This window comes from Papilio polytes, unplaced genomic scaffold (assembly GCF_000836215.1).
Source record: "Papilio polytes unplaced genomic scaffold, Ppol_1.0 DF824213.1, whole genome shotgun sequence".
NCBI lineage: Eukaryota > Metazoa > Arthropoda > Insecta > Lepidoptera > Papilionidae > Papilio > Papilio polytes.
This window is the reverse complement of record NW_013524991.1, coordinates 96,971-123,046: the sequence shown is the minus strand read 5'-3', so window position 1 is coordinate 123,046 and position 26,076 is coordinate 96,971. Positions and strand designations below refer to the sequence as shown.

General features: G+C 38.2%; 2 protein-coding genes across 2 annotated transcripts in view; both read right to left on the bottom strand.

Annotated features, from left to right (window-relative positions):
- Positions 1-26: 26 nt before the first annotated feature.
- Positions 27-19,001, bottom strand: LOC106110623. The gene is made up of 10 exons (XM_013292506.1): positions 18,813-19,001; positions 13,703-14,000; positions 10,254-10,456; positions 7,946-8,073; positions 6,548-6,798; positions 3,728-3,886; positions 3,403-3,535; positions 2,252-2,476; positions 1,558-1,696; positions 27-988 (listed from the first exon to the last, which is right to left on the bottom strand). Exons 2-10 carry the CDS (start codon positions 13,945-13,947, stop codon positions 858-860), a joined length of 1,614 nt encoding a protein of 537 aa, XP_013147960.1. The 5' UTR covers positions 13,948-14,000; positions 18,813-19,001; the 3' UTR covers positions 27-857.
- Positions 19,002-22,758: 3,757 nt separating this feature from the next.
- Positions 22,759-26,076, bottom strand: part of LOC106110622 — a 12,653-nt gene continuing 9,335 nt past the window's right edge. The window contains exons 13-18 of the mRNA XM_013292505.1: positions 25,380-25,485; positions 24,980-25,168; positions 24,627-24,799; positions 24,184-24,390; positions 23,944-24,020; positions 22,759-23,761 (exon numbers count right to left, since the gene is read on the bottom strand). Of these exons, the coding sequence (XP_013147959.1) occupies positions 23,629-23,761; positions 23,944-24,020; positions 24,184-24,390; positions 24,627-24,799; positions 24,980-25,168; positions 25,380-25,485 (885 nt within the window). The 3' untranslated portion in view covers positions 22,759-23,628. The remainder of the gene's footprint in view (positions 23,762-23,943; positions 24,021-24,183; positions 24,391-24,626; positions 24,800-24,979; positions 25,169-25,379; positions 25,486-26,076) is intronic.

The following is a 26,076-nucleotide window of genomic DNA, read 5'->3' as shown; positions in this document are numbered from 1 at the left end:
CAATCTGTAGTCTCATAATATTGGACTAATGAAACCCTTCTGGTATTGAATTTAGTGAAAATTAAACTTTTGTTAATTAAATTGGTATCTATATCTATTGGTAATACAGCAAGTTCAAAGCGAAACCAGGTCTAAAACATCTGGTACATCTCGCTTACAGTTTAAATAAGACATGTATATGTCGGAATCAATGCAACACTAGCGCCAGCATTGCGACACTAGCGACATTGCGGATGTAAAGAGAACTACGTAACGCCAGCGCCGCCTGTCGGCGTTTGATGGACTCAACGTTTTAAAAGGGCCGAGCGAGCGGAGCGCAGTTCACTTCTACAGTGACAGTCAGCAAGGGCTCACTTCTAGAGTGACCGACAACAAGAGCACTTCAATAGTAGCTGTGAGAAGGAACGCACTTGTTTCGTGGCTATCAGCGAGAACGGTGCCGTTGAAACCATCACGCGTTACGGACTCTGCTACGAAATCGAAACATATCTCCAGCGACAAAGAAACTCACTATTGACATCGGAATCACCTACCCTCAACTACGACATATATAAAATACTGGATGTTTGACACCTGGTACTTCCACGCTTTTCCTCATAAGAATAGTGATTTGATGGCAGAGGAGACATATAGGAAGGGGAAACATCTTTATGTGTGTCTCCTCCTCCGTCGATTAAGGATAAGCAACGCATCCGCTATTGCGAATGTGTATGGGCAGCGGTCGTTTGTCACTTTATGTTATAATAAGAAATAGTAATACAAGGTGTACTCCTGGTACCGGAACTGAAAGAATATCAAAATGTGTACCACTTTAGAGGTGATGAGCAATGTAGTACATGAAGGCAGTGTCGGCGCTGTCAGGTGAGCACGACGGCGCGGAAGACGCAGCGGGCGCCGTCCAGCAGCGCGGGGCACACGAAGGATTTGATGATGTCGGAGCGCTGCGAGCTGCCGCTCAGCCGCACGTGCCGCCTCGGGTCCAGCACCACTGGAGTTACACAAAATACGTTTTAGTTTAAATAAATTCAACAAATATTTAAAGGAAGCATAGTTGACACACTTTCGTGTAAATTAGGATTATTCCGAACCGTCACCCCACTGTGTCCCCACGAGGAGGATGAGAATAAAGTTTCATCTCTCTCACTATCGCAAATAAGGTGACAGATGGAACCGTTATAAAAAAATGATTTCCAACCGTCCCCTCGTCGAAAAAGGTGGGACAGATGAAACTTTTTATTCTCATCTTTCTCCACGTGTGGACAGAGCAGGGTGATGGTTGGGAGTTCGAAAACCAAATTCGAATTGGTAGGGTAGGATTTGAAGGGATGAATCGCATGTTACAAGGAGGAACGTTAGTTATGAGTGTGGAGGTACACCAGTAAAGGTAGACATAGAAAGAGATGGATGTATTGCGTGAAAGGTGACATGATAAAAAAGGGAGTGTTGACTGAGATGGTGTATGATACAGTTAGGACAAAAAACTGTCGCGCTACAGGAGTAGGACAAGGAGGATGATGAAGACCTGTAGAGTATTAGTGAAGTATGTAGAGTGTGTACCGGGAGTGAAGTCAGTGTCGATGCGCAGCGGCGGCGCGTGCAGCGCCAGCGGCCAGGCGGCGCGGCAGCACGCGCCCGCCAGCGCCCGCAGCGCGCCGCACGCCGCCACGCACGGGAACTCGCGCAGCGTGCCCACCACCTGCACCACACAACACTGCACTGCACCACAACACAACAACACAACTAACAACACCAATAGAGGAGTTGAAAGTATTGAACTGATACATGATGTATAGACGAGGCATTCAACAAAATTTCACAACATACAACATTAACAACACAACACAACTCAATACTAGTGATGTGTTGTAGAGGTTGAACGAGTAAAAGAATATCATCGTTGAAGTTCTGTAAGTAATTACAGATAGATAGACGTTTAAGTAAACAGTTAATACAATTGTAACAGTGGTAGGATAGATATAATAAATAAGTAAATATGGAGCTCGTCTTTGATTCAACACCTCTCGTTTATAAAAATAACATAACAAAACCATCTAAGTAACTTTTTAGCTACTTTGATGCCATTTACTAAAGAATTGGAAGACGCATCGTCTCAGTCTATCAGAAATAAGTATTCTAGATTAAACATAACTATAATGAAGTGTAAAAAAACATGTTTACAAAAAGATGCAGTTCTTTATCTGGTGAAAAGTTGGTATTAGACATGGGTGGTGGAAGTTGAGCGATTTGTTACCTGGTTGATGACCGTCCTCTCAGCGTCGCCCAGCGGGTAGGTGTGTGCGGTGGTGCGCAGCAGCCGCGTGGCGGCGGACACGAAGCCCGCGCCCGCCGCGCCCGCCGCGCCCGCCGCACCCACCGCACCCCCTGCGCCCGCCGCCCCCAGCACCGCCGCCCCCAGCACCGCCGCCGCCTCCGACACGCGCCGGTCGCGCAGACTGATCACCGCGCGGAACGACAGCTACGGGAATGTCAAGATAAAGTCACTATATACCTTTAACATGCTTTTACCTCTATCTATCTATACTATTATAATAAAGCGTAAACAAACACTTTGTTTCCTAATATCAGCAATCACAGCATACTTTTGAATAATTCTGTTTTAATAAAAAAACCCTACACTTACGGCACGCTTTAGGCTACATATTTTCACGCCATTAAACTTAGTGGGTAAATATTTTGGATTAAACCCTAATATGAGAAAGAGACCATAAGTTGCTGCCAACATAAAGGAAACAAGGTTGTCATCATGTTGTGTCATTTTGACATTTGCAATAAATAATTTGACAAATGTAAACAATAAAATAAAATTTTCATAATTTTATGCGGATGAAGTCGCATGGGAACAGCTAGTACTAATATGAGTGGGAAGATTTGTATTTATGGATATTTGGATGAATTGAAATAACTCAAAAACCACACAGCTGGACAAAAATTCTTTCACCAAATAAAGCTACATTATCATTGAGTAATACAGGCTTTTTGTTTTTTTTTTAATATTAGAGGGACGAAGTCGTTAACTATAATTACTTAATATGTAAAATACTAGCTGTTGCGACTACTTCCACGAGGAATTAAACTAAATATAGCCTATGTTACTTACTGATAAAGTAGCTTTTTAATGGTAAAAGAATTTTTTAAAATTGGCCTATTAGTTTTTGAGTTATTTTTATACATATAGAAATCAAAAAATTAACATGTAATATTATGAAAAGGGATGAATAGTTAGCTAAGAGTGTGTACACTGGTAGAGGTAGACAGAAAGAGATGAATTGTGTGAAAGGTGACATGAGGAAGGGACTGACTGAGATGATGGATAACAGAGTTATTTGAAGGAAGAAAGTAGTATAAGGTATGGGAGATGGTTTGTAATGCAAGGAAACTTACGACAACAACGGAGAAGACGATCTTGTATTTGAGATGCGGCGTGGCTTGGAGCGGTTCGAGCGCGGCCAGAGCCGGCAGCACCTCCTCCGCAGCCATCGCCCACATCGCCTCGTACTGCGACACCAGGGCACTCCTGGCACGGACATCACGGAATATACATTTAACACTGAATGCAACAGAAGCGTATCTGTACTATTATAATAAAGCGTAAACATACTTTGTGGCATAGGATGTCTGCAATCACATCATATTTATTTCTTTAATAAAATCATGTATAATTATTTAGTAATATTTGTTAATTGAATAAAAAGGTCGTTCAGCGTACCTATCAGGCTGCTGCTGGGAGTCGTCGCTGTCAGAATGGTAGCCGTCGCTGGCGGAGTCGGCCTGCGAGCGCGGGGCGGCCGGCTCCCCGCCCTCCGCCATGAGCCCCAGCACGGCCGCGCAGCCGCGGGAGTAGCTCATCAGCACCCCGGCTACCGGCCTGCAATGGGAACACCGACCTTGTGTTACATATGGTCGAATGGGTCGCCGCGCCCGCTGCACCACGACCACACAGAAGACACACGTGAAGTGGGAACAATTCCACGTATACTTTGATTAGTGACCTATTTTTAGTCCCTTTTCCTTTCCATCCTTTTCCTATAAGTAAAGCAAGGAAGGAAAAGTGGATTTGATGGCGGAGGAGACGCATAGGACAGGGAAATATCCTTTTTATGTGCATCTCCTCCGTTGATTAAGGGAAAGAACGCATCTGCAATTGCGGATGTCTATGAGCAGTATTCGCTTCGCCATTTCGGCGGTGACCTCTTCCTTGGTTGCCACCTTATATTATAAAAAAGGTAAACTGCGATTACGTATTGCTATGTTTACAATACTATTATTAACAACTCAGTAGGTGCGTTCAGTGGAGTGCGCGCGCTATGTGTACTCACGCTTTTACAAACGCAAATTACACGTAATATTTACAAAGTAAAAGCGCACAAAAACAAAATGATTGCATCACATCACACAATGACTTTCCTCTCAGAGACAATCGGAGACAACTCTGGGAACGATTATATCACCTCACCATGCGCATGGGAGCCGGCCTGCTACCACCAATTAACTACAATAACATGCCATTGTTACACGTCACTGCGTACATTAAAAAAGGTGGAAAATTTTGTGTGACGCTTTTAAAAACATTAATTAACTACTATCAATTACATCAAAATAAGGGTTTTAAACGTGTTATCGTAAACGTATAAGCGGGCGCAAACCTAAACAATCCCACAACTGTTGTGCGATTGTCGATTGTTTTGCAACTCAACTGTTTAGTTGCACAACTAAAAATCAAGTAGTGTGTACCTCCATGTAAGGTCATAAGATTAAAGCGTGATATAAAAGTTGTGCGATAATTTAGTCAAAGTTGTGAGCGAATTCTAATAATAAAGTTGTGTCGTTGTCTATCGTGATATATGTACTTTTACACGTATTTATGCAGATTCCATACAATGTAAATTTCTAAGTTACGCACAAGTGAAAACAAAACAAGAAAACGCAACAATTTCTCAACGAAAGCTCAAACAATACGTTGTATGCAGTAAACAGACTTTATTACATTGTTCAGTGAGTTTTGCATAGTGTAACATTGTTTGCTAACCTTTTAATAGCTTGTAGAAATGTATACGACCTAAATGCCCAATAAAAACATACGTCAAAGAGAATTTTCCTATGTTCCGTATATATAGGACATTAGATTAATTCCCTTTTTAATTTATTACCGAAATACTTAAAAACCTTAATTGATTGCACGGAACATTATACTCTTATATTGGAGAAATCACAAGTCTTCTCAGTAACATCAAATTAGAATAGTTCACGTAACATTAATGTTTTACGAGACCGTAAAAGAAAGTTACCCTCAGAGTTAAACTCGAAAGTGTTGGAAAGCTCTTATTTTATTCAAAGTATAGCTTCGAACAAATTTTGCTATCTAATTTTCCACGCTTACGTATGATTTGCGTTTAAATAGTTTTACCTAATAGAAACTTTTTATCAAAAAAACCTTACTTTTTTCACTTATTTCATAATATTTTATTTGACGAACATTTACAATGTTACGAAAACATAGTTAAATTGACGGATGTAATTCTGTGCTACATCTCGCGTGACCGTTACTGACAGGTTCCCCGTCTGCAGTGTTACACGTAATTACACAATACAACAATCAGCGTAACATAATGTCATACATACACGCTAAACATACCTCATCTCTATGTAAAATTTAGTTGAATATAAGATATCCGTGAAAAATTCCCTAAAATTGATTGTAATTGGTATGTTTTATAGTGCAAAAACATCGCAAAACATATTGTTAATGTTTATTTAAAAAAGTGCTTGTGTTCCGATTTTCCAACAGATAAAGCCTACTTTAATTATGTAATTTAGAGTTTAAAACTATTTGTTTAGTTAACCAAAACTATCTTCAATTATAAATATTTCATACATATCAAAGCTTAAACGCTGTCTTATTATTTTATCATTTGGTAGTATTCCCGTGATATCACGGTGCATGTACGGAACTGCGGTGAGCAGAGATAAAAAAACAGTTAATTTGAGCGTGCGAACATCCGACTCTCACGCAACGTTTGAGATTACATCACGTGTTGTTGATGATGGTTTGAACTCAGTGATGGTAAACAGATAGGAAAAATAAGAATATTATAGTGATTTAAATAAACAACACTCATACATTCATAATAGATTAACTAAAACGCATCAAGTATTTATATTTGATGCGTTTTAGCTGAAGTTTACTTCAGAATTATTATGGACATAACTGAGCCGGTGAGTGTAAATAGAAATTGACAGAAGGACAATGTCAAAAGCTGTTTTGTTTGCTGCACATATTCTGACAGAAAGAACTCCAATCGTTTGGACATAGTTCTCTGTTTAGTCTTACTTTATATGGAGGTGCGCACCTACTCGATTTTTAGGTGGGCAACTAAACAGTTATATTGCGTAACAATCGACAATCGCACAACCGTTGTGCGATAGTTTAGTCAAAGGTGTGCGCCCGCTGTAAGTAATTTCAGTTGATAGTCTAACATTTTTTGTCACCTACAAGTCATGACAAGTTTAATTATTAAAGTTAACCTACCTCGTGTCACTTAGATCCAGCGTGGGGTCTGTCCGTTTGATCTGTCCTACACAAGCCAGCACTGCCTTGTCGCTCTCTACTCGCGCGGCGAGCTGTGCGACCAGGGTGGGCAGCTGGCGTAGCGCTGGCTTGTCCACTGCCGTCAGCAGCGATTTGTTGTCGATCAGTCGCCGCTCCACGTCCGCGTGTGAGAGGGACAGGAGACGTTGGTGTGAGGAGGAGGCAGGGTCGCTGTGTAGAGTCACTGGCGACTGCAATATAAATATTAACTATGGTAGACCCTGACGAAACATTACCTGCGGCTCGCTCCAACGTTATGCTAAGACCATATAAAAGACAGGTCTCAAGTAGAAATCCTCTAGTTTAGGCTTTTGTAGTTCTACAAGATAAGTAAGTAGAAGAGAATGGGAAGTGGGATGTTGAATCTAAAGGGAATTTATGCTACTTTCTGCTGGCTTCTTGCTATAGAGATATTCCTATTATTTCATTGGAATATAGACTCGTCATACAATATCTATCACAGTAACGTAAGATGTACAAGGAAAGGATTTCATAAATCTAAACACATAATCAGTATTGAGTAATTCTTAGATTCATAGCATTACAATTAGCGCGTGCGCACACTTTGACTAAACTATCGCACGACTGTTTGCGATTGTCGATTGTTTCTCAGCCAATTCAACTGTACGCACCTTCATATAAGGTGATAGGAATCAAAGCGAGACTAAACAGTTGTGCGATAGTTTAGTTGGTGTACAGACTAACAAGTCATGTAACACTTTCTTTCGACTAATAAAAACTCACAGTTCTGAGACGCGGCATATAACAAATCAAACATCTATAAGTAGCGACACGTAATCTACGTGACTAGTTACCTAACACCGTAATCTATTCATGCTTTTTGTATTTATTATGATATAAGATTGACGCCATAAACAACGTGCCACACCAAACCAATAATAAACTTCGCAAAATGATTCATATTCTAGTAAATACGAGATTCATTCAAATGTTTTTTCTACAAATAACGTCTTGTCAGATATACTTATGTTTTAAAGCAATTAAATAGTGATTCAAATTTTAAAACATATACTGTCAAAGGGAAATATCGGTTTTCCCATCCCCTATTCTGTATATTAAACGTAAGTATCGTATATGCAACTTTTTGAAATAATTGATACGTCTAAAGGCAGAGTTCACTTCGCACTTACATTTTTACTCCCGTAACTTACTTACTTATGTTTTTACTTGCGCATGTTTTCTCTTATCACAAGCAATAGTATGCGCATATGCCGAGGTTGAATTGCCTAGGACTAAAGGCGAATTTTAGTATCATAAAGCCCTGTTTACTCAAAAGGAGCTAATAAGGGTCGTATAAATATCTCCCAGGACGCTTACCAGTTCCTCCAGTTTGTGCAGCGCTTGCTTGTAGACGTCTACATGTCGTTGCAACTCGTTCTTCATAGCGATGTGCAGAGAGATGAGCGCGCCGGAGGAGTCCGCTGTGAGCCCGTGCGTACCCAATCCTAGGGATATCATGTCATGCTAAATTAAAAATAGTGCAGACTAGCTGTTGCTCGCGACTTCCACGAGAAAATAAAATATAAAAAACAGAATACAGTTAGCTTTTGTTATTCACAGAATTACCTTCCAAACAATGAAGGAATTTTTAAAATTGGCCCAGTAGTTTTTGAGTTATTTCAATACCTTTAATAGATTTTTAATAGAAATACTACACTAATATTAATCAAGATTCTGGCAGAAAAATTACATCATTATTTCTTGTACTGATAGCACTTCCCCTGTTACACAGTGAGTAGGTATATATTTTCTTGTTAATCTCACAAAAATATTTTAAGTTGGAATAAACCCACTTATAAAAAAGCATTTCCGAGCATAATTTCGATAAAATTTTCCACAACATTGAAATGTAACAAAAACATTTAAATAATTTTTATTGAAGGTAACCCATAAGTAATTTTAAAGTTAGAGCCGCGTTATCACATCCGGTGCAAGGGAAGGCTTCGAGTCTTCCTCGTCGGAGTTACCGCAGGCTCTATCGCAACACGGATCTATAATAAAAGCCTTCGCTACCGGAAACACTTCCTTCTGATTTCGACATTAAATATAAAAATTACGTCGAATGAATCATAGCCAAATAATTTATTTCCCCTTGAAAAATATCATTACAGAAAGATAAACAAAACAGTAATATGCAATTGTTGGTAATCGTATCCATTCTATGGATCATAATGCCCATTAACATATCCAGATACTGTATAAAAGTAAAGTTGCTGATAAACAAACACACATACGAAAATTGCTCTCTTCACATCTTGCACTCTCATTCGCGCCTAAAATCCTTGTTGTTTTTTTTTTAATACAATATTATCCAATGCTTTCTTGGCGGCCAGTACGTAATTAAATATTCATCGACAACGTTTTTGAAACAATTAAAACGGCGCGGCGCGCCGTTTTAATTGTGCCCCGCGGCGCGAACGCGAGGATGACGTCACGCACGCGTGATGTTCCCGTACTCCGCCGCCCCCGCCCCCTTCTTGACCCCGCCGCCTCCGCGTCGTCTCGCGACTGCCCGGGACGCCGATGTTATGGCGCGCAAAACTGTTACTATGCACCTGACTTCTATTGCGTTTGATAAAATCCAAATCTATTTAAATGCAATTTGTTACCTTCTTTTGAGATAATTCTTATGATGCTTTTGTTGTATGATGGTACTATTTGATAAATATTGCTGCTACTTAAATACGGTTCGTTTGAACCATGTACAAATGTATACAAGTACCATTGATAGAATCTTAATTTTTTGTTGATAAACACTCACACACGCACTATATACAAAAATTGGTAAAGAGGCATTGTTAAAATATAAAAGTTAATATATTGTTTTCTTCACACACTGACTCTCATTCTTGTTCCCGCCTAAAATCCTTGTTTCTTTTTTAAATACAATTGTGTCTAATGCTTTCTAGGCGGCCAGTGCTTAATAAATATTCAACCACAATATTTTGTAAATTAAAACAATTATGATTTTACAATTAACTTCTTTACCAAAAAGTATAATATTTAATCTAAATATGCTTTTCCTTTTAAATTAATGGAAATATTTTCAATTGTTGTCAGCGCCATCTATTATCATTTTTTCTTATCCGGCTACAGCCAATAGAGTTACTATTTTAATCATAGTTAGGGGTCAAGTTTCTAACCACACAAAATAGTTTAATAATTTGACCAAAACACTCGTTCTCAAATTACCAGTTATCCAAATTAAATACTTATGTCTAAATACTGCTATCAATCTATTAAATACAATTACATAAAAACTCCTCGAATTAACAAGAATCGTGACCGAAGAAGCGAATCGAAAAGATATGAACATTTCTCACAGAGTTAAAGAGAAAGTTGTAGACACGGCCTGCTAATAATTTATGATACAAGAACAATAAAAACATGAGATAGATAAAGATGAACACCTTAATCGATTTTTATTTCACCTACATTTTTATTCATAAAATTAACAGTTGCAATAAACACATTTCTCAAAAAATTACTACACGTTTAAGGCAACACCTTTGATAACATCCCTTTAATTTATTAATAACATTAAATCTTAAGTATGAAAAATAAAGACAATGATTAATTAAACAATTCTGAATATTTTTATGCGATTAAAAATAAATGAACAAACCCTGTACAGCGGCATCTAGTTGTCGTCTCCTAGCATCAACAGTGTCCCTGGCGTCTGGCGTGTACTGCGCCAGTGCATTAGCCAGCTTGGCGGTGCGCGCGCGCAGACCAGAACTCTGGTCTACTCCCAGTAGACCGACCAGTCGCCATGCCACCGCCTCGCACTGCAACTCCGGACGGGGCAGGACTTCTAAGGAAATTAACCTGTCAAACAGAAGAAATTTTAATTTGAAATCTGCTATCTCTTTCACTACCACGGTCTTTTGTATTTTGCATCCTTTACTAATTCTCTAATTTAAGTATTCCGAGCATAGAAAGGATAAATATTTTAAGATAGACTTACTAAATAAGAAAGTTAAGTTAAACATTTGAATCATTTGCACAAACATTAAGTTATCGATACCATTCACTTAAGTTTGCTCCTTTCACTTTTAAAATCATCTAATTTCTAATACAAACATATGTAAATTACTTAACTAACTATAGGAGTTAGCATATATATTTGTACTTATGAAAAATATTTAAAACGAGCTGTTGGCCGCGATTTCGTCTGCATGGTATTAGAAAACATACAAACTATATAAATAACAAAAAGCTACGTATCCCTCGGGAACCGGACATTTCTCGGGGATGAAGCTTATCCCATGTATACTCCAGACTTTGGTTTATATCTGTGCCAAATTACAATAAGATATGTTGAACCGTTGCAGAATGATCGAGTAAACATTAAAAACTAAATTAGTGAATCCCACGGGAACCGTAACTATTCCCGGGATAAAAAGTAGCCTTTGTGTTCTTCCAGACTATGCTCTAAACCTGTGCCAAATTTCATAGAGATCCGTTCAGCCGTTTTGGCTACAAACGCTAACAAACATCAATCCATCCATCCGTCCATCTAAAGTGTCGCATTTATAATATTAGTAAGAAGTAAGATAAGATTGACATTTACATGTCCAATAATTTGTGTCTATAAAGTTACTGATTTTAACAATTAACATCAGTTTAGTTTAGTATAGGTTTTAATTATTTTTTTACCGCTCGTACAAAATTTAACTGAGAACAAGCAGTTCAAAAATCGATGTTAACCTTTCTTTCAATACCAAAAATGTAGGCAGAGGAAATTATGCAATTTATATTTATTACAAAATATAAGATATCATTAGAAAGTTAAAGCTCATACAAATTCTTAAATCGAGTGTTCGCTGTCCGCATTCCGCAATATATTTAAAACTTTGGAATCTTACACATTACATCAGTTTATATACATAAAATTTGTATAAAAACAGTCCATTTCTTAAGAAAAAACTTTAATTTTTTAAACCTCTTTAAGGATACAAGGTTTCTAAGTAGTCAATGTATTTAATAATTAAAATAATTTTTGGATTAAAAATTGGAGTATTTTTGTATGTATTGAAATTTCAAAAACAATTGGGCGGATTTTAAAAATTCCTTCACCGTTAGAAAGGTAATTTGTCTATGAGTAGCATAGGATGTATTTTTTTATTATTTTTTTAATTCCACTGGAGCGAAATCGCGAGAAACAGCTAGTAACTATTAAGAAACTGTGGAAAGTTCAATGTTTCCGATATTATTGTAACAAAAAACCTCATCGATAAATGAAAGGGCCAACATTATAGACCAAGGGGGAGTACAATTAACACAAAATCGATAAAACGGTTACAAAAAATCTGAGACGGCCGGTCTAGCCGGTGTGCCCCCCGCACCCGCCGCGGACCCCCCGCTGCCCCACCGGCACTTTCACTTCCGAAAGTCGATACAACATAACTCACATGTGATATCAGGTAAAACATATGCAAGTCTACAAAATATGCTTGTTTAAATTTAAAAACAAACGCCAATAGCCTAATGGATGTCTCGAAGAACCCCCAACGTGATCTTAGATTCGATTCCCGCCATTAAACTATAGTAAAAAGTTTGCTTAGAGCTTAGTTGAAATAGTTATAAAAAATAAATAATGCTTTTTATATTGTCGCAACTAACCTATGACATAATAACTTGTACCATCTGACCGTCTGTCTGTAGGTCAAAGACCGCGAGACTCAAACACTTGAAGCACTAGCTGTCGCCCGCAGTTTTGCTCGTAACGTCAAATAATTTCATTTCCTTTATGAAATTGATTTCGGTGATTCTAAAAATTATTATCTTCCGGTAGACCTATGTAATATTGTCAACAAACTTACAAACGTAAGAAATTACGACATAAAGGAAATTATATATGACTGTGTGAATAAAAAGTAAAAGTAAAAGAATGTAATACATATGTGTAATAATAATTATTATATTGACATTGAGATAATCTCTTCCATAAAACCAAATATGTGACCAAATCGAAAGATTTACATCGTTATACGAGTATGTCAACAACTTAGAAACGCCCCACTGGCATAATCCACCTGGACTATGCAAATTATTTTCATTGTACCGAGAGTAACTTTTTTTAAACGATGACACTACTTAGTATACCTGAGAATACCAATAAATAAGAACGTGTGACAAACGCACAGCACTAGATATCATCCGCACATTTATCACATTTGGACTTGAAAGTTCTCGTCGACCGGCCGCCAACTTTCAATCCACGACGTGTTAATACACAAGCCATTGGCCGTTTACCTCATGTTATACCTTGTCTAGATTACAAACACCCCCTCAACTTGACATTTTACAAAAAAAAACGAACAAGCTAAACTAAATGAAGACATTTTTGACTCTTTAAAGTTATAAATATTGCTAAGAGCTTGCGCACCCTTTAGAAACTATCGCACAACTGTTTAGTCTTGCTTTGAGTCCTATAAGCTTATATGGAGGTGCGCACACTACTCGATTATTAGTTGTGCAACTAAACAGTTGAATTGAATTTGCTGCGAAACAATCGACAATCGCTCTTAAAATTAATTAACGCTATAAGCAGGATTAATTAAAAATACACTTTATTTATAAGAGAAATTGTTAAAACGCGTAAACAATGGCAACATTTTTTCTCTTATTAATATGTATCCTAATTGACTTTATAATTCTTGCAACAATCTCGATTATCGACTTTCATAAAATACATTCAGTTCCGTGAATTGAATGCATGATCTACATAGCAGGTGCATGTTTATGACTACGACCTTGTTAACTCAATACTATCAAACATTTTTGTTATTTCTAGAGATAAGAAACTATCGGCCGAATACCGAAACGAATCCAAAACACTTTGCATGGTAAGCTCCGCTACAATCTGACAGGCGTCAAAGTTTTAATGGACTTTGTGTTACATATTTAAATGTCGTTTCAGTATTCGGCAGTTAATCTTTAATATCAATGGAGGGAAAGGACATATGTTACCAATAGATTGTGAATGCCGTTCGTTTGCACTTAGGCAAATTGTGTAACCTAGATAAATTACAAATTAACGTTATCCTAGATCATATAAGAGCAACTCACCTATTTAATAAAGTTTCTATTAAATGCGCGGAATGCGGCAAAGCCTCAACTAGCAGGTCGATAGGTAAGTCAGCGGCGACGGTCTGCAGCACGCCGGGGCCGAGCCGGGAGACAATAGCGGCCGCCTCGCGGAACTGCCGGCCCTCAGCCAGCAGCAGCACCCGCCGCAGCGCCAGACGGGGAGAGGTATATGTGTTCTTCTCCCTCTCTCTTTCCCGCCGAATTCGCTCACGACTTTCATTCATTTTTCGACTTCTTGTAGTACTAGCCCATGATACTTCACTCCAATGTTTTGTACCTTTAAACAACGAAAGGATTATGAAATATGTTTAAAATTATTAAATTATATCAATGCCATAACATTTCCTTAAAAAAATAATAATAATGAAATACGCTCATAATCGGTGTACCTATGTCGGTCAATTGTATAATTTCTGATAAACGCACAAACACACATGAAGTAGCAATATTACATAACAAATAACCGAAAACGGCTTTTAAATGTCATTTACGTAACATCTGTAATATACAATGAGGCGCAAATTAAAGTGAAGTGATTAGTGAGAAGTTATTCAACATGCACACGCAGTTTCCGGTGAAAGGTCGCACAAACAACTTATCAAGACCTGATCGAAAGCGACCAATTAATTTTACAGCAATCATTCCCAAAAACAGGTGGAAATATTGTCTTTGTGAATTTATTTGAACATTCCCAACTACAACTAAACACTAACCAAAATCTATAGAATCTAATTAGAAGGTATTTGCGCGCTTTGATTCCTATAAGCTTATATGGAGGTACACACTACAGTTTATTTGTGCAACTAAACAGTTGAATGGGCTGCGAAACAATCGACAATCGCCCAACGGTTGTCAATATCTTAGTCAAAGGTGTGCGACTGCTCTTAGACTAAAGCAATAATTTCTTATTATACTGTTAAGTTAATAACAATAACATCCAGTTTGAATAACAGCACATATATTTAGCACAATGACTTGCTATCTTAACGACATCTACAGATGCGTGCCAGAACCGCAATGTGCGGTCAATAAGTGATTTGTTGCAAATAATTTGACCACCACATTTATGTCAACTACCATACTGTTTTAAAAAGTTATTAATCTTAAGATCTACCTCGAGATATTGAATCTCTAATATCTCATTCCAATTTCATTATATCTCTTGTTACATACTAGTCAAGGATTATAAAACTAGAAAATATTATTTCATTATTTCTTCCTCTCACTCAATAGTCTGTGAAAATTATAAGAATATTAAAAATTATATCACAAGCCATAAAAGTAAAATGTAAAAAACGAAAACGTCGAAGTCTTATGTGAGATTCTTCTACGAATAATAAGTTTTATACATTTCAATAATTACCTAAGCCGTTACCAATCGGATGGAAACGGTACAACTATTGTCACTAAGAGTCCGTAGCGGACAATAGCGGACGATTACCGCTCGCAACGTAATGACTGTGCGCTACCCACAGCGTGTGGTGCATGCTACGAGCTGAAGCGATTTCATAATTTTAAAATATTTATTGCCAATGGAATAACATTAATATACTAAATAATTATACAAATGTGAGTAAAAAAGCAATAAATTCGTTGAGATTTAATAACGTATTGGTTTCTTAAGTATTTTAGGGTTCCAAACATTATGGCGTCTCTAAACATTACTAAAGATTAATCTAACGACATACATATAAAAATTAATTTTTGATTTTTTTTAAAGAAATGTTATTTTGATATATGAAAAGTTTTGCACGTCAAAAAAGTTAATCGTTTACACCTTGCTCCATACAAATCTGAAATTATTCAATGCCATAACTGTTTCCATTATTATCTCGGATGATGCGCAACAGTGGACATGCCAATAAACCATATCTTAGCAGACGTAATTTTTTCTATCATTCCATATAATTATTTAGCATTGTAACTGTATAGATGGCCTACTGTTCATATAAAGTGAGAAAGCAACCATAGAATTTTTCCTATTGTTAAGACTATATTATCCCATTTTAGGAAATGGCCGACAGAAAGAAAGAACCTTTCATAATTTAATTAAATGTTCTTTTATTCCAATATCCCTGACATTAACCAGCGATCTAAAACAAGCTGTCAAGTCACTACCAAGTTAATCTACTACAAGCAACTATTGCATTAAAATGTACATTTTAATTTTCGATATTTACATATTGAATATTTTGCAATAAAATTTGCATTCTAAATCGAGTGAAATTTCGTTGTCAATTTTTATTGAAAATTTTAAAACACGAATAATCGTTCACAACAGACAAATTTAAATTTATTCTGCAAAAAATAACTGACTTCAATTTATTTCTAGCATAAATAATGCTGGCTTTGAAGAATTCCACTTAAAGTAAATGTAATATGCAAACCACTACAAAATGTATTATTTTTTCGTAACATTAGTGAGTTTCAACTTTGCCAAGTTACTTTAGCACTTATATTTGTTTAAAGCAAGCGTGATAAAAGCCTTCGGTTTCTATTACGGAAACATTTGAACAAAATATTTGGTTATCTTTGTTTAATTTGAAGAAAATGACAGGGATAACAATAACATATTTACAATTGCATTTTCAGTAGAAGCCCACTGTTAGATAGGCTTACTTGAAATCATACAATCAAATAGAACATTCATAATTATACAGACTATAAACTTTATAACCGTATTACGTATAACTAGTGGAACTATTCAGATCAACACTCCGATATTATAAAAAAAAGTCCTTTGTTAGTATAGCTGAGTAAATGCAATGAGCATCTAATTCACACAAGACCGAGTTCACAGTTAGTGCGTCTGTTTGTTTGTGAGCCGTTACTCTCCCATGTTATACATACAGCTAACGGAACGCCTCCGATATATTAGTCATTGGCACGATATTGCCATTTGCAACATTACCTTGTTAAAAGCAAAAAGTAAGGTCGAAAACACATTTTCTTAAAACAAAATCTATCACTAGATTGTTACTTCAACGGTATTATTTATTCCGAAGCCATACGAGTTATATAAAATCTGTGCAAGTCTACTCTTTGGAATCATAAGCAGAACTTGTACGAACTTCACTATTATGTACCATTAAGTGAGATAAAATAACATAGGACCTAAATGAGAACCTTGGGGTACTCCTTAAATCCATCCAATTTTGGTTCCAGTATCCTCTAGACACAACATTTACAATGAAAACATATATCGCATTTACGCACATTATTTTTATAAAAAAAAATACCTAAGAACTTTACTAATGTTGGCCAGAATAAGGACATATTTCTTCAAACTTGCAGTCGATTATCGAAACTAGTATAATGTCCGACGTGCCACTTGCCCACCTGTTTTACAAGCCGTGCGAATTTCACCCGCTTCTCTGCGACGGCGACGCTCTCTACGGCTGATTTAAAACCCACCGCACCTTATAACTACTTTTTGCGAACCCGATGCTGGGAATTATGTGTATGGTGTTTTACATCGATACTTTCACGATGAGTATTTTTACGTTACCACTAAATTGAAGTAGATTTTATGACCATATGACGGTAGTCCTTACTCCGTACAAAACATTAGGCATATGGCGTTTTAACGCGGCATAACTGTACACTTAAAAATTAATTTATTTAAATCCTTGTGCATATAAAATTGAACAGAAGTGACAAGTACTTCTGACGACTATTTGTAAAACAGTTATAGAAATAAACTACAATTTCCGTTGACAAAAAATAAAAACACCAACTTAAAATGACCCAAACGAGACTCTGTGAAAATTGCTGATATTCTATGATGCAGAAAATGGGTCGACAGTATTATAAAGATTGTTGGATTACAATTTGATTTTTACGAAGACTAGTATTTTTTGTTGTTTTGATGATTTAATTTCCTTTTCAGTTTATTTTGAACCACAGAATAAATAGAACGTTAAAAATCATTTTAATATTTGGGAAAGTTTTAAATGACAGCCGTAACTTAGCAAGAATTAAGTAGATAAAGTTAAATATTAACCTTTCTTATACATATTTATGTTAATATTATTTAAGTAGTGTTGCATCTTATTTAAATATTCTTGTTAAATAGATAACATAATCTATAATCGAACCATTTCACTTTTATGTATTTTTATTTATATCTGACATCCAACCGGTTTTCTATATATTTAGATAATGAATGGCAGAAAGCGACAGCGTTTACAAATCAAATATTAATGAAGTAAACAAAACTGGTCGACGAACTAGTGCAAGTATCCACTTGCTCCTAGACACAATAATAACAATTTGAATTCAATCTACATCATTTTTAAATGATCTGTCTGTTTAATGTAAGAGAAATAAAAATGTTAACAATGTTAACTATTGTAACAACGCCACATGTTTCTTTCGCAGTAACATTTTAATTAAAAAAGTTCACATTACGATTACTTAAACTAAGCAACGCTTCTGTTAAGTCAACCATCATGTAATTATAATTAATCCGTAACCTCGACACAAATAAGCAAATGTTACTAAATGTCTTAATAACATTTGTATTAAGAAATTGTTATTTTATCTATTCAAGACAATGCCTCTTCAACTGCCACTTTGTATGACCATATGTTTCTATATTTTGAAACAAAATAACAAATACTTTAGAATACCAGTATTATTAAGAGATAAGATTTAATTGTTTGCATTGAATTCGCTCCGAAACTACTGAACCGATTTCAAAAATTTCGATCGCTTTTCGAATTTACGTTATTAATAAACATATCCCGTATTTTACATCAACCGGAAGAGTATGGATATGACAGAGAAGACATTAGAAGTACCTTCTTTGCCATCCAGCTCTAACGATCTGGCGAAACTCGTTAGAGCTAGAATAAAAGGTTGAGACAAAGGGACAAGAGGTATGCCAAGATTATTCCAAATGGAAATCCCTCATCTCTTCATACCCTTAAGAGTATACCCTTATTATTGTTGTTGTGTTTGAGTTGTATTTTAATAATTCTCTTTATCTAAAACTTTATTTCACTTTGAATTCCTGATATAATTTTTGAAAATCACCCTTGTCTTACGAACTGCATATTTTTGAATTTCAGTAATATACATAACTTACCGAAACACCGTACAAATCCGTAAGAAGCGCGATTTTCTCACATAAAGTATCACAACAGATTTGTTAATCACAATGTCCACACACAACACTTGCGTTTCTGTTGTTTTTGTCCTTAAATATATTAATTATTAGAGTCTTTGATAACGTATAAAATAAAAAAAATCAACACACGTCTGTAACACGCGCACTCTCCGCAACGAATGCGCCGATGAGATATAAGCTTAGGTCATTCGGCGTGAAAGCTTGCGGGACGGCGCTATGCAACAGTGAACTAATACATTCCTTTCATATCGGGATCCTAGACGGCGCGGCGCGGACAGACTAAATGTATGCAGGATAAGATATCGTAACTAAAATACGCTAACTGTCAAGTATTGAAACGATATTTAAATATGTAACAGCGTATTCAATGATAAGGCTACGATTAAAATCCAAATTCCATACTGTATTAAAAGGATAGTTACTTACATTTTTTAAAAGATAAATTAATTTCAATGTAACTTGATATTGACATCTTGCAGAGCGCCGTCCAGCAACAGGTGGTAAGCACGCAGCGGCGCGCAATGACCGCGGACAAGCCAGTGAGGTGTATTCCCGTGACCAATGGATTACTTACTATTTACTATAGAGTCTGTAACCGCTAGGTGCTGTGTGATGGGCGCTAGGCGCTAGGTGCTAGGCGCTCGACTCGCAGTGGACCTCTTCCACGACCCACGAGTAGTCACTTGTTTTGAAAGAAACTATACAAAACAAAAAATATTGGTTGACGATGTTCGAAGTTTATCATTCAGATTGCCATCTTGCTTATACCGTAGAATTCCACTGTCATTAATGTCAAATAAATACATGTAATTATTATTTTGTCAATAGAAGTGAAACGCTTATTTTAAGTAGATTACGATTTATTCGCCAGTTACGTAACTATAAATTTATGTTAACCAAAAAATAGTTTGAATAAGAAAACTCAATGAAAAAATGTTATTTATTATGCCAAGGTTTGTGCAATAAACATATTTCTTTGTGTTAGAGGATCAGGAAGAATTTCCTAATTGTTTTTTATTATATTTTAATTGTATCATTATAAAATGTCGACCTTCGCGCGAGGTTAATTAGTGCGAGGGAAGTGTAAATGATGTTATGCAGCTTCGCTTCCGGCGACGATACAAAATATACTATTTGATTGTAATAAATAAACCAAGGATTAGTAGATTAACGGGAGTATATGTATGTCGATCATTCCAAGTATCAGGTTCGATTCCCAAATTATGATAGCATCCTCTAGAACTTCCCATATTGGCATTATTTATAATGGCATTACATCGTGACATGTCACAGTCCGAGGGATATTCTGTTTTGTATGTCATTTGATTGCGTCCATGTGTTTGCATTACTCATCAATTATTCTCTCACTTTCTATCACATACATGTTTATGAGTTATGTAAAATAGTGTTATGTAAAACTAAATAAAACTTTGACCTTCTTGTATTAAAAAGCTACGTTGTCATCGGTAACCATAGTTATTAGCAACGACATAACCACAAGAGTAACTGAGTTAGAGTTCGTCAGGTAACATAGAGTGGACGATATTTTCTAAGAAATATTTTTTCCCGTGTGTACATAATCGTGGTCGATAGCTGCTTATGAAAATGATTTAAATATCTTACAAATATCTAATAACACATAGTATAGGTTTATCTTATCTAAGAACCTTAGAAAGAAATTATTACATAACAAATCGAATTTACTTTCGTTTTTAATCAAAACTGTCGAACGAGCACCTTACAGGTTGCCGCATCTTGTGTAACTTATATAAATATGCAGCAGATAATTATTGATCAATTTATTTATGGGTTCCGTAAAATTTATCATATTTACTGGCATTTAAAACATGCTTTTTTTACGAGTGATCCGTCAGTGGAAACGCACAGTTATTCACACATGCAGACACGACAGAGCAGTAGCATCTCACGCTGTCAGTTTCGGCATCTCCGTATCACATTACTATGAAATACATATCATATTTACTCTGCACCAAAGCGACCGAACACCGCACTACGAATCACCAATTTCACAATGTCAGTCAATACAGATAGTAAAATATTAAAGGATATTTTGTTTTTGTTTTGAGAATCGATAGCAATCTTATATTTAAATATTCGTTATATAAAATTATAGTATTATAGGCATTTTAGATTAGACAATTGACATAGCATGGCTACGCAACGTTCTTAAACACAACTAACTAATCCATTAAGTACAAAATAGACCAAATACTAGTAATTTTCCAATTTAACTCATGGTTAAAATGGTTTTATGTGACTGAACCCTAAAACGAACACCGAACTTGTTTCTGGCGTATTCGGGATGTGAGATGCGCTTTCACTGGCCCCAGAAGCCTTCATGTCGCCGCACAGCCGCCAGAGGGACTGCTGACCCCTCATTATACAGCGGGTGTGGCCGAATTTATGTACGAAACACATTTGTCTTCTGGAGATGAAAAGGAAGCGACTGTTTATACATCGTAAAGATTATGCAATCATTACAGCTGGTACATTCGCTACAACAAGACACGTGTCTTCTTCATATTATCAATTTATTGTTCTACTGCCAAATATTAGAGCATTTAATGAATTCCTTCGCAATTTGCTAGCAGTTCAAAGAAATCTAGATTTTTTATTGTGAAAGATCTACAACTTCTTTCATTGTTTTTGGTATCAAGAATATAAGTTTATACTTTCTTAATCGAATCAAATCTAAATGATTTGCCGATCATTTTCGCTACAACTGACAACTGCAGACTGGATTGGAAAGTATATCAAAAAAAATCTGCCAATAAAACCTGTCACAGTATTTATTCTTCAACTCATAGCTATTCATTATTTTACATTAATCATAAACTCATAATTATATTTAAAACGTTTTATAATCTTATGAATAAGATTGTCTTCTCAAAGAATAATAACTATGACTAATTAAACATTATTTCGCACAAGTAATTTCAATGCAACGCCATCTACCGACCTTTATTTTGAACCTATTCCTTCCGAGACCATATCAAAAATGCGCTAACTAATATTCCGTCGCCCATTGATACAAATAACAATAATTTCTCAATATAATTTATTATTAACCAAGACAATGTCATCGGATCAGTCTGCCTTTCTCAATGTCACGACAATGAGGTAACTCAAGTGAGGGGACATGTGTCGGTGACAAGCTCGCCACCTGTAGCCGCGCAAGTGAAAGTGACGCGCGACAAATAGTCTAGACTAAGAACTCTGTTTGTTTGATTGTAATGAATAGGCTCAAACACTTCTGGGCGGTTATAAAAATTCTTTCACCGTCAGAAAGGTAATTTATGTATGAATAACATACGCTACATTTTCCTGTCGTTTTTATTATTTTTAAATTTCACGCGGACGGAGTCGCCCGCGAAAACTACTACAACAATGTGGTCGCCATGCGGCCTCCTACCGCCTCGCACCGCACCGCGCTGCGCCGCCGCAGTGAAAGGTTTGCGGCGGTAAGTTCTGAGCGCCCACAAAGTTTTTTCTATGTGCAATTGACACATCAGACTTGCTGTAAATTGTCTATCTTACTAACGTTATCAATGCAATAGTCCAGATGAATGTTTGTTAGTGTTTGAGGTTTAAAGTATTGAACGGATCTCGATAAACTTTTATATGGACGTAGAGGATAGTCTGGTAAACAGATAGGCTACTTTTTTTTTTAATTCCTCACGGACGAAGGCGCGGGCGGAAGCTAGTTAAAAATACTAATTTGTCAAAGTCTCGTCTCGGTCAGACACGATTTAACTATGATTAGGTTTTGTTTGATTATTAAAAAAAACCACCGAGTTCATTATAATTATTTTTTGTTTAATATGTACATTTCTTATTATTCTAAGGATGAAAAGAAAGAAAAACAAAAGATGTGAATGCACAAGGGCATGGCGTCGTTTGAAGGATTTAGGGCGGCGCCGCGTCCGGCGGGCGTGCGGGGGAGCACGCGCCGGGGGACGCCGAGTGACGACTCGGACGCGTGCTCGCCGCCGCCGGCTCGCTGGGCCCGGCGACTGGACACGACTACTGCAAATCCCCACAAACGGCCGCGACGCCATATTACAGGCGAAGTGCACTCTAATGCAGATTACTTTCTAGCTTAAGTGACCCCCAAGGAATCCCGAAAACCTATGTTCCAGGACACCAACCGCATAACCTAATACTTACAACTAATAACGGCATCAACGCGCACAGTAACTTAAGAATAGCCCGGTTTCTCCCCGAGGTGTTAGGTAGTATTTACATCCCTCTGCCGCCTCGTACGGCATGCCCGGGAGGATAAGCAGCTGTTGCATTCTTTTTAATTCCCACAACAGCACGGGAATGGGGGCTGGGCCTCGAGGTAGCGCTGACGGCGAGACCGCGCGTGCGTCAAGGTGTGCCGGCGCTCGCTGCTCGTCAAAGGCTGCGCTTTGAGGGCCGCACGTCCGGGAGCGTGCGGCAACGAGCAGGCGGCAGCCGCGCCCAACGACGCACGTCGCCGTCCTCAGCGCGACGCTCGCAGGTCGGCGGAGCGGCCCCCGCGGGACTCCCTTAGTCGCCTCTTACGACACCCGCGGGAGGAAATGGGGTGACGACATTCTAACGCCGGCGCCACACGGCATCCTAGCTCTATACTTTTTTCTTATTTTCACTACTTATACATATTCAACTACATATTATTAATTTAATAAAAGGACATTTCGATAACCGCCCAAAGAACTAGTGTCACGACAGCATGCGATCCGCGGAGGGTTGCTTTTCTTGCAATTGTTTATTCGCTGACAGTTATTGTGAGCTGCTTGCTGCGGCTCGTCTCGAAGCGATCCATGGTCTTGATGTCCATGATCATACAGACCGACACCGCCAGCGCAAGCGCCATGATGCAAGACACCATCAGTCCCGACCTGGAATAGACATATTAAGAATATAAAGTCAAACATCCCAAAAAATAGATCTCGCTTATTCTTATGTTCTAGATAAAGAATTCTTAGCATTTAGTCTAACAAGACTAATTTATACATGAGACACAAAACCGTGTCTTCCCCAAAGTCTGCATGAAACTTGACCGATTCCTATCGCTGCTTACCATATCGGAACTGAGGTGAAGCCGATGCAGTCGAAAGCGTCGGCAAACTTCTGAGTGTTCTCCATGAATGGTTGCATCTGGAAATGTAACAGAAACATTGTGTGAATATGAAACATATTCGGGCTTAAACTGAAAAATATAGAATGTAACAAAGACGATAATATTATATTTATGTTTTGCGTCAAAATTACTTAATTGTACTTTGAGAACATAATTTGAAATACACAACTTTCTTATTACCATTATATCAGGAAAAGTGAGAGTGGCGTTCTCAGCCGCGTAGACGAGCGCTTGCGGGCAGGTGTAGGCGCGGCCCAGCACGGCGGCGGGCGCGGCGGGGGGCGCGGGCGGCAGCAGGCCCAGCCCCGCGCCGCGCCCGCGCCTCACCTCCACCCCCGCCGCAGACCACCAGCCCGCCGACTGCTTAAAGCTGAACTCCAAAGTTATCTGAAAAATTGGTCAAATATGCTGTTAACAAGAAACACCAACTACTACTGAACTAGATAAGACTGACTGAAGACTGGACTAGAGAAAGTTTCTCTGTACCAGTAAATATTACTTCAGAATCTTCTCTTATTAACAGAATGAGATTACAAGTAATATTCTTACAGTATTACTAACTCATCAAATAACGGTCATTAAAAAACTCCTTCGCAAATACTCTCAGTAACGACGTATCCGACCTTGTCTCTAGTGTTGTCGCCGTCGGCAAAGCGCACCACCAGGATCGTGTAGAGACGCGTAGGCTTGATAGTAGGCTCGCCAATGGGAGTGTCCAGCACCGTCACGCTGCCGTCCGGCCACTGCAGCTCTGGCCAGCCCGACGAGTACAGCAGCGCCGCCTTCCCCGGCGGACCTAGAGATGAACAAAAACTACTTTTATAATCATAAGTAGATTTAAATAGAGCCGATGCAAAAGCAAAAAGCAGATAAATGAGTATAGATGGACTTTCTTATAATAAATCTTCCAGCCAAACATGTCTACCACTATCTGCTACAATAGGTTATGTTGTATGCAAAACAAGTGTGGCCTTACCAGTAGCATTGTAGAGGGCGTACTTCGGCAGCACTTTGGCGGGCTTGTCGTCATCAGCAGCGGGCACGAGCTGCGTGGAGCTAGGAGCTTCCGAGGCCTCGCGTTTTACCCTGCCCATTTCACCCCACTCACCTAGCTCCGCATCCTCGAGTCCCAAGAACTCCGCCTGGCTCTGCGACACCGAATTGCCTGAAGCGTTGACAGACCGATTAGATCTTCATTATACTGGCGTTATCTAATCGCGCCAGCTTATAAACAAAAATCTGTTTAGATTGTTGAGAATTCAGTAATCGCTCTGCACAGATTAAATCTAAATTCGCAGGTGCTAGCGCAGTAGGAGATTGCAGCGTTCCTCCCGAGTGCCCGAGGAGCGGCGTGATGATGGCGTGCGGTAGTTTACCCAGGACGCCGAGCACGCGTCCCGGCCCGTATATGTCCTGCAGCCGGGCAAACGTCTCCGTCATCTGTGCGTCGCGCTCCGACCACGGACCCTGCAGAATCAGCACCTGCAAATAACAAGCAATCATGCAATAGAGTCACCAAAAGTATGCTAAAATCATTTTTAGGTACCTTTCCCCCACGCGTAACTGCCTCCTCCCCCACCCACAACTTCCTCCACCACCCAACAGAAACTTCCCCCTCCCCCCCAGCCCTCACTTCCCCCCACTCCCATCCTAACTTGCTCCACATCCCCCCCGCCCTAATATCCCCTACCTTCCCCCTCCCTTACCACTCCCTTCCTCCTACCGCCCACAATCATACCACCACAAACCCAATCCTCCCTAACCCCCCGTTACGTCATCCAACAAGGCTTAAATTATTTTTAAAAATGGCCGATTAAAGAAAAAAAGACAGTGAAATTCACTGGTACTAGTTCTTCATAGCGTTGAAAACATTTCTTGAAAATGCGCGGGAGAAGTTTGTCACGATTATGACAAACGTCATACATCTACAAAACTGTAGATGTTCAGATAAGGTTAGTACTCAGACATTGAGAGCAGCGTGCATTGTGCTATAAGGTGTGACAAAGTTAAGTTTGCACGCATGCGCAGTGACAAGGGGCGGGGGAAGGGTGCGCGAAGAGACACCGGGGGGGG

What these genes read in the sequence shown, in the direction of transcription:
- LOC106110623 (XM_013292506.1), bottom strand. Translation starts at nt 13,947, where the DNA reads ATGAATGAAAGTCGTGAGCGAATTCGGCGGGAAAGAGAGAGGGAGAAG. An exon ending in TCCCAGCAGCAGCCTGATAG is followed by an intron (nt 3,536 to 3,727) that starts GTACGCTGAACG and finishes TGTCCGTGCCAG; the next exon opens with GAGTGCCCTGGTGTCGCAGT. An exon ending in AGAGGACGGTCATCAACCAG is followed by an intron (nt 1,697 to 2,251) that starts GTAACAAATCGC and finishes TGTGTGGTGCAG; the next exon opens with GTGGTGGGCACGCTGCGCGA.